At 40.1% G+C, this 13,080-nt stretch overlaps 1 protein-coding gene across 1 annotated transcript in view; it reads right to left on the bottom strand.

The window, feature by feature from the left end:
* LOC149065026 (reversion-inducing cysteine-rich protein with Kazal motifs-like) overlaps positions 1-3,069 on the bottom strand; it is a 62,871-nt gene extending 59,802 nt beyond the window's left edge. Inside the window, exon 1 of the mRNA XM_089254480.1 lies at positions 2,886-3,069. Coding sequence (XP_089110606.1) covers positions 2,886-2,955 — 70 coding nt within the window. The 5' untranslated portion in view covers positions 2,956-3,069. The remainder of the gene's footprint in view (positions 1-2,885) is intronic.
* Positions 3,070-13,080: the final 10,011 nt, after the last annotated feature.

The following is a 13,080-nucleotide window of genomic DNA, read 5'->3' as shown; positions in this document are numbered from 1 at the left end:
TTGTTGAAAATTCAGAATTAATGAAAGAACTCATTTCAGAATCGCTCAAAACAGACAACTTTGTTGAAAATTTCGAATCTGAATTATTTATTCAGGATACAAAATTTATTAAATAATTTCTGATCATTTCAAAATACAAAATTATTGAAAGAAATATACTTCTTTCAATAATTTTGAACTATTCAAGATACAAATTCCTTCAAAGAAATAACTTCTGAACCCATCAATTATACATTAACTAATCCAGAATGTAAAATTAATGAAAGGAATAATTTCAGAATTGAATAAAAGGAATAATTTCGGAATTGAATGAACGGAATAATTTCAGAATTGAATGAAAGGAATAATTTCTGAATTTCTAAAATAATTTCTGAATTTAATGAAATAAATCATTTCTGAATTGAATGAAATAAATCATTTCTGAATTGAATAAAATAAATCATTTCTGATATAAATAATTTCTAAATTAAATGAAATAAATAATTTCTAAATTAAATGAAATAAATAATTTCTGAATTTCTGAAATAATTTATAAATTTCTTATATAAATAATTTCTAAATTTCTGAAATAATTTATAAATTTCTTATATAAATAATTTCTAAATTTCTGATATAAATAATTTCTAAATTTTTGATATAAATAATTTCTGAATTGAATGAAATAAATAATTTCTGAATTTCTGAAATAATTTATAAATTTCTGATATAAATAATTTCTAAATTAAATGAAATAAATAATTTCTAAATTAAATGAAATAAATAATTTCTAAATTAAATGAAATAAATAATTTCTAAATTAAATGAAATAAATAATTTCTAAATTAAATGAAATAAATAATTTCTGAATTGAATGAAATAAATAATTTCTGAATTTCTGAAATAATTTATAAATTTCTTATATAAATAATATCTAAATTTCTGATATAAATAATTTCTAAATTTCTGATATAAATAATTTCTAAATTTTTGATATAAATAATTTCTGAATTGAATGAAATAAATAATTTCTGAATTGAATGAAATAAATAATTTCTGAATTGAATGAAATAAATAATTTCTGAATTGAATGAAATAAATAATTTCTGAATTGAATGAAATAAATAATTTCTGAATGATTCAAACCCCAAAATCATTGAAAGAAATAGTTTCATAATAATCCAAAATACACAATTTTATAGAAGAACTAATTTCTGAACAATCCAAAATGCGAAATTAATGAAAGAAATAGTTTCAGAATCACTGAAACACGTAATTTTTTTTGAGGGGAAAAAAACGTTTTTCTGAATTAATAAGAGAAATAATTTCTGAATTTGTGAAAGAAACAATTTTTTTCCTGATTGAATGAAATAAATATTTTTATAATTACTCAGAATTATTGAAAATTCAAAATAAATGAATTATTGAAACAAATAATTTTCGAATTATTCAAAATATTTAAACGAAATAGTTTCTCAACAAATCCAAAATACAGAATTTATAAAACGAATAGTTCTCCAGAATAGTTCAAAACGCAAAATTAATTGAAGTTCAAAATTAATGAAAGAATACATTTTCTGAATTATTCAAAGAATAAATTTTTGAATTAATGGAAGAATAAATTCCTGAATTAACGAAAGAATAAATTTTTGAATTAATGAAAGAATAAATTTTTGAATTAATGAAAGAATAAATTTCCTGAATTAACGAAAGAATAAATTCCTGAATTAACGAAAGAATAAATTCCTGAATTATTCAAAGAATAAATTCCTGAATTAACGAAAGAATAAATTCCTGAATTAACGAAAGAATAAATTCCTGAATTAACGAAAGAATAAATTCCTGAATTAACGAAAGAATAAATTCCTGAATTAACGAAAGAATAAATTCCTGAATTAACGAAAGAATAAATTCCTGAATTAACGAAAGAATAAATTCCTGAATTAACGAAAGAATAAATTCCTGAATTAACGAAAGAATAAATTCCTGAATTAACGAAAGAATAAATTCCTGAATTAACGAAAGAATAAATTCCTGAATTAACGAAAGAATAAATTTTTGAATTAATGAAAGAATAAATTTCCTGAATTAACGAAAGAATAAATTCCTGAATTAACGAAAGAATAAATTCCTGAATTATTCAAAGAATAAATTCCTGAATTAACGAAAGAATAAATTCCTGAATTAACGAAAGAATAAATTCCTGAATTAACGAAAGAATAAATTCCTGAATTAACGAAAGAATAAATTCCTGAATTAACGAAAGAATAAATTCCTGAATTAACGAAAGAATAAATTCCTGAATTAACGAAAGAATAAATTCCTGAATTAACGAAAGAATAAATTCCTGAATTAACGAAAGAATAAATTCCTGAATTAACGAAAGAATAAATTCCTGAATTAACGAAAGAATAAATTCCTGAATTAACGAAAGAGTAAATTTTTGAATTAATGAAAGAATTAATTCCTGAATTAACGAAAGAATAAACTTCTGAATTTATGAAATAATAAATTCCTGAATAAATCAAAGACTAAATTTTCCGAATTAATGAAAGAATGAATTTCCTGAATTAATGAAAGATTAATTTTAGAATTAATGAACGAATTCAGTTTGTCAACGAACCGCACTCGTAGCATAGACAATTTCAAAATTAGTCAATGTACAACACAAGTGAAAGAAGTGATTTCAGAATTAATGAAAAAAATCAATTTCAGAATTAATGAAAATATGGATTTACTGTTGAAAGCCATATTTTTTTTACTTAGAATCGTTGAAATTCTTGAATAAATTAAGTGGAGGGCGAGTGACTTGGGCCCGTAGACCCACCCTTAAAGACACCATCGCCCTCATTAAAAAACCTAATCAATAAATGAATTAATAATTAATTAATCAATTAAACCAAACTCACCGTTAGCAGCTACGACCACGAAGGGTAACTGACACAACAAGTAGTAAGTCCATTTGAATGTTAGTTCCATTTTCGGATCGTCGCTCAATTAATCAATTAATTAATTAATTAATTAACCGGTGAGAGAAGATGCAACATGATCGCACGGCATGACCACCACCTGCGAGTATCCAAACGTGTGTGTGTGTGTGTGTTTGTATGTGTATCCAAATGTGCCTGGAGTGAAGCGAAGCGTGAGTAGGAGTGACAATCACACATCACACACCGCATAACTCCTCCCCCCATTTTTTTCCCCATCATGTCTATTTCATTCTTATTTCATCTTCTTTAGTCGCACTTTGCTTGTCAATTACAGCATTTCCTGTTTTGGCGAGTTCTTGGCGACGTGGAGCGGGGGGGGGGGACAATCTCGCCAACGGATGCTGGACGAGATGATGTGAAAGAGAGGTTCGGTTCTCGTAGGGGTTTAGATGTCGGACGTCGCGGATCCGATAAGGAACGTCGAGATAACAAACGATAACCGCGTTATCGGTTGCGTGAGTGTCATCGAGTCCCACGAACCACGTGTGGATTTTAATTACGTTGTGGGCATGATAATTTGTTGGCCATTTTCTCGTGAGAAAAAAAAACACTTGCAGGGCCGGGATTCTTGGCATTTTGCGGCCCCCTCTACCACAGGCACATTCAACCCGTTGCTCGCGCACACCCAGTGCCGTCTTAACGCATGGGCCCACCCGGGCACGGCCCGGGAGCCTCAAGAGAAGAAGAGAGTCTCGCAAAAACGAGATCCGGTTGAAATTTTCCAGAATTTACCAGGTAAGGGCCTCAGAGAAACCACTTGGCCAGCGGGCCCATGATGCGGCCCTGCGAACACCATGTTGCTGCTCCCTGAAGCACCCATAGTGCTCGTTCCCGATTCGGTGTTCGCGAGCACTTGATCAACGTACTAGTTAAATGCCTTGTACAGATTGCATTCGAGGATTAAAATCAACCCGATTTCATGCATGCGTATGTCAAACATGGGCGGAGATACGGGGGGCATTGCCCCTCCCCCAGCGTCAAAGAGGGAGTCATCTGATCTAATGTATATGAGTATATATGAATTGCCATCATCATCATCGTGCCCCCCCCCCCCCAGAGTTTGAAGTCTATCTCCGCCTATGATGTCAAACTTGCCGTAAGGGTGCTCTTCCTTTGATGATAGGTACGGGGGTGCAGTGCTCGTGACTAGAAAAAGGTTGAAGACCTCTGCTCTACCACAAGGGTGTTTAACTTTTAGGAGAGAGCTGGCCTGTATTGATTTTGGAAACGTGCCGCGGGTCACTTAATTAAGTCATCTCCAAATGTGTCACAGGCTATTTGCCGTAAATGTCCCGCGGTCACTTAAGTAATCGTTAAATGTCTCGCAGATCATAATTTAATGTGCCGCGCGTCGCTTGAGTGATATGAAACTGCGCCGCAGGTCACTCAATGATCTGCTAATATGCCACGTGTCCCTGGAAATTGCCGCGGGCTGCGCGATCCGGGAATATGTCACGGGCCACTCAAGTGACGTGAAACTGTACCGCGGGTCACTTAAGTGATCTGGAAATAGGGCACTTAGGTGGTTTTAAAAAAAAAAAAAATTAGGTCCGACATCGCGGGCCATGGGCCATGCACTGTATGACCTAGTGTATAATATCCTTTAGAGGCGGGCTTCAAAATGAACAATAGTCTTAGCCGTCCCTGCAGATGCGGGGGCCGCACGCGTAACCCCAGATATGAGAAGGAGGGAACCCCTTGTCACACAAAGTAAAAAAAAGTTCTAAACCTTCGTATGCTGTGAAACCCCTCTTATACGGTCACTCCTCTTTCATAAGGCCAAATAATAATTTTCCCTTCTATAATAAAAGTATGCATTTCGGAGCCCCTGATTAACGGTCACCCCCTCTTTTACGGACGAATTTCTTTGTACCGCCGGTGTCCGCAAAAGAGAGGCTTTACTGTACTTTGACCCGGGGTGCATAGTGGTTCACGGAACTTTGCCTCCGACATTTCGCCCCCGGAACTTTCGCCGGCCCTTACCGTATGAGAGACCAAGTGAGCGTGGTCTCTCTCGTACAGTCATCAACTTGATCACACACACGGTCACTCCCTTGGCCACTCATACGGTCATTCCTTTGGTCACTCAAACGGTCACTAAAGTGACCACTCATACGACTACTCACTCACTCACTCATACAGTCACTCACACTTTATGTTCACTCACTTGGTCGTTCACATTGGCGTACACAAAGGGGGGGGGGGGAGTTTTGGGGTTCTAACCCCCCCCCCACTCAAGCTCAGATTATAGTGTTATTTTGCAGGAAAAACGTAACCCCCTCCCCCGAGAAAATTCTGCGTACGCCTATGGTTGTACATGCAGGGCCGTCATTTCAACTTTTTCCGGGGGGGGGGGCAAACTTTTGCCAGAGGGGGCAAAGAACATGTACTCAAGGTATGCATATATATATATATTTTTAGTGCATTTTAAAAGGCCGGGGGGGGGGGGGGCAACGGTCCCCCTGACTCCCCAAATGACGGGCCTGTGTACATGTTGTCATTCACTAACCCATTCACTTGGCATTCATATAGTCACTCACACACTCACTTCATCACTCATACAGTCACTCACTCACCAATTCAGTCACTCCCACTAATCTACTCCTACGGTCACTCACCCACTCACTTGGCTACTTACTCACTCACGCCACTCACTCACTCACTTATACTGAATTACTTGGTCACTCATACTTTCAGGGTCCGTGAAATGTCCGGAGGTAAAATTCACCGGGGCCCTAAAGTCTATGCGTTGGCTCGAGGTTGGAGCCCTGTCAGCCTATAGAGAGGCATATGCAGCCTATAGGGAGGCATATTCACGAATCAAGAGAGCACTGTTTGTAATCATTAGCGCCCGGATTATATGCAAATGCATATGTGCGTATCCGAGGATGGTGTCACTCTGCCTTACCCATTCGAAGGTTTCCAACACCTGGTTGGTGCGAAGATGCATTCAGGACAGAGAGGGAATTCAAATGCTCTTGCGGGGAATCGAACCCACGTCTTCTCACTTGCCGGGCGACCGCCTTAGACCACAAGACAACGAATGTCTCAATCTTTCCTTAGAGCTCTTGATAAGTCGCCATCTGGTGGAAGTGCCAGCAATTGTGGGCTTTGGCCTGGCCGTCTATGTACGGTCCCGTTCAGTTCACACGAGCTCTAAGGGAAGATTGAATCGATCGCTCTAAGGATCATCACCAGAAGAACCGGTTTTACACCCGCAGCGCTTTTGCTCCTAATCAACGCTTATCCGCGGCTCCCCAGAGCAGTTCAACACCTGAATACGGAACCAAGCACCTATCCTCAATGGTGGTGGGCACTTAAGCTATTTCATGAGCACCATGACCCCACACAAAGATAGAGCTGACGAAGAGCCCGGGGCGAGTGTTATTACTAGGAGCGGCTTAAGCGAGGGTGCAAGGGGTGCGGCGCATCCGGGCGGCGGCAGGTTTTAATGGACGGCAGAGTAGACTTTAGTTAAGACCCCAAAATTTAACACAAAAGTTGGAAAGATAGACAGGGCCTTTGAGCGTAAAATACCAGAAACAAGAATGTAAGCTATCGGTGTGGCTCGAGACAAAACCTGTACCCATGAGGGACCTTGGGCCTCCTGCTTATCCCCCCCCCCCGCATAGCCCCTACATCTGGACCTCCTAATGGAATCTTTCGCGGGGACCCAAGCCAGATTTTCCCCAGGGCCCCCTTCTACAGTTAATTTACAGTATAAAAAAAAAAATTATAAAGATTTAGTCCCGGGCCCCAAGCTGGAGCCCTACCCTTGGGGGTCGTGCCCCTCCTTCGCAACTGATCCAAACAAAAAAAAAAATTCGCCCTTTCATCTCGGATTTTGCGTCTCTCCAGAGCACAGACAGAAAACATTTTCTTTGATTTTTTTTCCCCATTCACCCTCGGGTTTAGCAGCACCCCTCTTGAGCGGCGCACCGTGCACCCGCAATGGGTCGCATTGTCAAGAGGAACCCCTGTACTCTTAGTATAACCCCCTGAAGTCCAGGCAAGACCCGAACTCTGTCCCTTGAGGGATATTAGCCCTTTACCCTATTGGGTTGGGTCTCGCTGGAGAGGAATGGGAGAGCCGGGGGGGGGGCCCACAGGATCTCATCCCCTGGGCGCTCACCCTTGCCTCACCCAGTTACCCCCTTAGTGTTGTTGCTTGCCCTCCCAACGTTTCTCTCACCCTCTCCAGGCGGGTCCCCCTCGGTTGAAGTTTTCCTCCTCGGCCGCAGGCGCCCCTCATCCACACGCCCCGGCAACCCGGTTCCAGGATTTTCCAGCCTGTTTTATTTCCGAAAAATCTGAAGGCAACATGTGATACAGCACTTATTATACAGGCAATATTTAAAAAGCAAAATATGTGCAGGACAGTTACAATGCAGAAATTGCCAAAATATTATATACAAACACTGTACCGGAGTATAAATCTACGAATGGGGTACAGTGAGAAATAAAGGGGCGGCGAATGCAATTGCAGGTTGCGTTGCGATGTACAAGTTATCTATGGGACAGCTAGTCGGTACGTGTGGTATAACCCCTGTACTCCCTGTACTCTGTAATCACATGGGGCAAGTGTGCATTTTGGTTCCCTCACCCAGCATTTGTTCCAGAATAGTCAAATGAAAGCAAAGGAAAAATTCGGCTTCTCACTTGTCAGGGGCCCTGGAGTACCAGAAACACGTTTTGAAAAGAAATTTCATAATAAAAATAACCTCGTTATAAATCATCTTTACAGGGTAAGTGATGGGTGGCTCACAAAAATGAGCGCTGTTTAAAGGATTGAGTTATCTTTCATTATCAAGAATGCCAGTGAAATTACTCTGCAACAAAAAATTAATCCCTAAAAGTCTACTTTCAAAAGCGGGACGTATGGGCAAGCAAATTTTGCACGGTAAACAATGGTGTGCAGCTTTCTTCTGGGAGAAAAAAAAATCAGATTTATTTCGAGGTCCCCTTCCCCGAAGCCCTGTCGGCCTCCTGCCAAGGTCGCCATTAGAGGCGGCATATGAGGCTTCGCACCCGGGCGGCAGGAAAGCTCGAGCCGCCCCTGCTTATTACGGAAGTTCAGTCACTAAAAATGCCTAAAATAGACACTAAAAAATAATTTTTTTTTTTTTGAAAATCATGCGCAAGCGCAGTGAATGTTTAGAGTGCACCCATTTAGGGGTACGATTTTTATGCACAAAAAGATTAAACGTCGTTGCTGATTGGTAAAAAAATCCTGAAATTTAAGTTTTTTTCAACCAATCAGCAGTGACATTAAATTTACATCGCCAAATTGCATGATGAAATTTCCTACATGTGTAAGCGAAAGAGGGTTCTCATACTAGGGGATTTCAATTACCCAGGTATTGATTGGGAGAACCTTTCATCTGGAAATCAGTATGAAAGAGACTTTCTTAAGTTGGTGCTCGAAAATTTTTTGTATCAGAAGCCACTGGGGGTACTGCTATTTTGGATTTAGTTCTTACTAGTTCTGAGCATCTAGTTGAACATGTTTCGGTGGGGGAAGAGTTTTCTTCCAGTGATCATCGTATAGTCAGATTTCACTAACTTTTCTTCGGGTAAGGTTGATAACAAAAGACTGGTTCCTTTTTTGAGAAGAAGGTTAGCGGAAAGACCGGTTGGAATCAGTAGGGGTGGTAAGTCAATGGGAAGAATTTAGTACGAAGCTGTCCTCTGTTTTGCACGACGTCATACCCTTTGTTCGAAAAAAGCGAGTTTGTACATCACACCCTCTATGGTTCACGGATAGCGTGCGGAACCTTTATCTTGAAAAGAAAAGAGCATTCAGAGAGTATAAAAGTGGACGAGGTGACTTATCATTGTTTACTGATAAAAGAAGACTGTTGAAGAAAGCGATAAGGGATAGTAAAAAAGAAGTTGAATCTAGGTTGGCAGATAACATTGGCTCTGACCCAAAATCATTTTTTTGATACGTCAATAATGGATGTAAGGGGACAGTTGGCCCCCTCTCGATAGGAGGCTCTAAGGTAGAGAGCAATGTAAGCACGTGTAGAGCTTTCAATGACTTTTTCGCGTCGGTTTTTAATGGAGATAATGATATTCGATATACGGGTATTGCATGGGGTAATAAAACCCTCAACGATATTCAAGTAGAAGACGTGAAGGTCCTAAATCTTCTAAGAAATGTATGTGCAAGCAAAGCACCAGGACCAGATGGTATCTATCCCAGGGTCCTCAGGGAATGTGCTAATGAATTGTTAGGGCCAGTCGCACAGATATACAGTAGTAGTGTTGCTGAGGTTATCGTCCCAAGGGATTGGAAACTTGCTAACGTTGTTCCGATATTTAAGAAAGGTAGTAGAGAGGTGGTGTCTAATTATCGTCCAGTGAGTTTGACGAGCTCCCTCTCGAAAATTTTGGAAATTATCATCAAAAGGCAGTTTGTGAAGTGGATAGACGAGAATAATGTATTGTCGGATAATCAGCATGGGTTCAGGAAGGGGAAGTCATGTGTAACTAACCTCCTTTGCTTCTATGATTACGTGACTAAGGCTTCTGGTAAGAGCAAAAATGTAGATGTTGTTTACCTTGATTTCCAGAAGGCATTCGATCGGGTCCAACATGGCAAACTCTTGAAGCGTTTACACCAGACTGAAATAGGGGGCAACTTGCTGAATTGGATAGAATCGTGGTTAAGAGATAGGTCGCACCGAGTTATGGTGAACGGGGAATTCTCTGGTTGGACAGACGTCACAAGTGGAGTTCCTCAGGAAAGTGGCCTTGGCCCCATACTTTCTTCACTTTTTATCGACAAATTCGATCAGGGTATCGATGGGATTACTAGCAAATTCGCAGATGATGTGAAGCTAATGGGGGTAATCGGGAATGAAAGCGATAGGGAGTTGCTCCAGACCAACTTAAACGGGATTGCAGCAAATGAATGGGGCATGACGTTTAGCGTAGATAAGTACATGGTCGCTCATTTTGGTTTGAACAACCCACGGTTCTCTTACGAGTTGAATGGTGTCACTATGCCGGATGCAACTAGGGTGACCCGATTTGAGAATTCTCATTGACGAGCGACTTAGGTTTCCTGAACATTGTTCAGCGGTGGTCAAAAAAGCGAATAGAATGCTTGGTCCCATTTTCAAAAAGGTCTCTTCGCGTTCTCCTAAAGTCATTCTTCCGCTTTTTCGAGGCTTAGTTCGTCCTGGACTGGAGTATGCTGTAAGGTTTTGGAGACCATACCTACAGAGGGACATGGACTTGGTTGAAGGGGTGCAGAGAAGAGCTACGCGTGTCCTTATTGGAACACGGGGTTTGAGTTATGAAGAGAGACTTCATTTTTTGGATATGTTTACGTTGGATAAACGCAGGTGTCGAGGAGATATGATCGAAGTGTTCAAAATTTTCAATGGGATGGATAGGATGGACCATGAACTTTTAGTACACCGCCAATCAACTGCTTTTACAAGGGGACACCAGTATCGATCGGTGAGGGACAATGCAAGGTTATGGTGTCGCAGGGAATTTTTCTCTAATAGGGTTGTTAATAAATGGAATAGCTTACCCCCGGAGGTAGTAAATTGTAACACAATTGACACGTTTAAAAAGAAATACGATAAACATGTTGGGGTAAATCGAGAAGCTATCCATTCTTAGAATAAGACAACCATAAGTATTCTTTATGGGCATTGTATAATATTTTATCATGTGTATATATTGTTTGTAATTTGTGTTAATTGCATTTTTAATTGGGTTGCTGTATTTTTGAAACATATGACAACCATATTTTTATGGGCATCTTTTTATCAGCTACCTCGTTGGGCGTTTTGCCTGTTGTGGCGTTGTATTTGTATTTGTATAATTTTTAGAGCATGAAAATACTAGCCCTTCAAGGACACTGGTGTGTGGCTCTAAATAGATTAATCATCTGAATCGGTGATGGTAACTTGCGGGAAAAATTGGCTAAAATCAGTCCATGGGGGGGGGGGGACATTTCTCAGCGTTCGGGGATATTTTGAGAGTTTTTATCAAATAAAAAAAAGAATTACTTAGAAATATTTATTTTTTAAATTTTGTACAAAATGCTTTTCTAAAGCTAAATATCTATATTCAGATAGATATTTTTACCTGTAGGTGGCAGCACATTCATTCTGAACTTCTGGGGGAAAACTTAATCAAAAGGGAAATTTTTTCTCTCCATGAGATTATGACGAAAGACGTCACTCTTCCCCCTTGTTAATACGAAAACTTGCTTGGGGCGGTGTTCACCGACATGTTTTATAGTCACAATTTTTTGCTGAGAGATCGACACGGATTGGTTAAATTCAGCTTTTTAACCAATCTATGTTGATTTCTTATCCAAAAATTGTGACTACAGTTTAAACCATGTCGGTGAATACGGCCCTTAGTGAGGAGATATCGATGTTTCAGGAAAGGGGAATTCATCTCTGCCCTCACGGAGACTAGCCCCCCCCCCCCCCGTGGGGGCAACATTTCTTCATGATGAATAAGCCTACAAAAAAAAATGGAAATTCTTAGAGTGGGGGCCGTTCAAGTATTACGTAAGCAAATTTTTAGCCATTTTTGACCCCTCCCCCCCCTGCCATCAATGTAAGCAAAACGCTGACCCCCCACCCCCCTTGTCAGCAAAATTTCGTCATCAGCTCTGCCCCTCTGAAACCTAACGCATACTGGTGGGATAAGAGACTTACACGGGGGGCTTTCTCTTCCCCCCTTTCCATGATCAAAAATTTATTTTTTTAAAAGCGGCACATTTACAGATCGCCTAAGTGTCCCGTGGTGCAATTACAGAACATTTAAGCGGCCCGTGGCATATTTTCAGATCACTTAAATGACCCGAGACACAGCTCCAGAACACTTAAGCGATCCGTGACACATTTAGAGATCCCTTGAGTGACGTGTGACGTAGTTTTAGAGCACTTAAGTGCCCCCCCCCAGTGCGGTTCTACATCACTCAAATTACCCTCGGCACATTCTCAGATTATTTAAGTGAGGCGTGGCACATTTCCAGAACACTTAAGTGGCCTGGACACATTTCCAGATCACTTGGATCCGTGGCTCTGTAGGGCACTTATCAATAGGAGGGATGTTACTTCAAGTGCCCACAAACTATCGAAAGGTTTTTCTCGTTTTTGGCGCACCGAGTGAGGTGCCATTAAAAATATTTCATATTTTCATAAAAAGTGGTTGATGACGTAAGCATTATCCAAACCCCCTCCCCCTCCCCCCTTGTCGTCAAAAGTCAGCAAATCGGAAACCCCCCCCCTCCCTCCCCATCGATGATGACGTAATACTTGAACGGCCCCAGTCTGAGAATGACTACTTTTCCGTGTACGTAGAGATTTTTGCTGCGCAGGGGAAAAAAAAATTCCCTAAAGCTATAAATATTGCATAACGTAACATGTTAGTTTGTCATTCGGATTAGATATCGAAATTATGCGCACAGACAAACAACAGCTCTGGAACAACATGGAACCGTTGGTGTCCAACTCTGACATGTTTTACCGAATTTCTTTTTACACTGTAAATTCGCTATACAGGAGGCCAACCAAAATATCTCAGTCTGGAGGGCGGAACAATCTCCCCGTTAAAAAGACTCGGAACAGAGAGCAACAGGCCTGCAACGATACAATTATTCTATCATTACACTCACGGTTAGAAAAACTGATGGCAGATGGCGGCACCACGAGTAAAAAGCATTACGCAGAAAACAAACTTCACGTCAGGTTCAAAACACGTACACGCACATGCAGGCATGTACCAATTCGTTAGAAAATCCATGGAGGAAAATGTACGAGGTGCCTGTACGATCAAATAGTGGTAGTCACCCACGCACTCATACATTCAATAGCACTCACTTGTTCACTGAAACGGTCACTCACTCGCTCGTGCAGTCAATTACATACTTGGTCACTCATACAGCCACTCACGGCCTCCCTCCTCTCCTGCAAGTACACTTTCATTTCTAAGTCACACTTTTGGTCACTCCCATTCTCACACTCGCTAGAAGTCACTCTTTTAGTCACTCACGTGCTTGACAGCTTGACTCGTGAAGAACACTGGAAACGAACCTTGCTTGTACGAAACGAACTCGGATATAACGACATTTTTT

This window comes from Pholcus phalangioides, unplaced genomic scaffold (assembly GCF_987345545.1).
Source record: "Pholcus phalangioides strain wild (caught in Gottingen) unplaced genomic scaffold, Ppha-v1.0 ptg000041l_1, whole genome shotgun sequence".
In the NCBI taxonomy this organism is placed as follows: Eukaryota; Metazoa; Arthropoda; class Arachnida; order Araneae; family Pholcidae; genus Pholcus; species Pholcus phalangioides.
The sequence above is the reverse complement of the archived record's forward strand: the minus strand, read 5'-3'. Positions and strand labels throughout refer to the sequence as shown.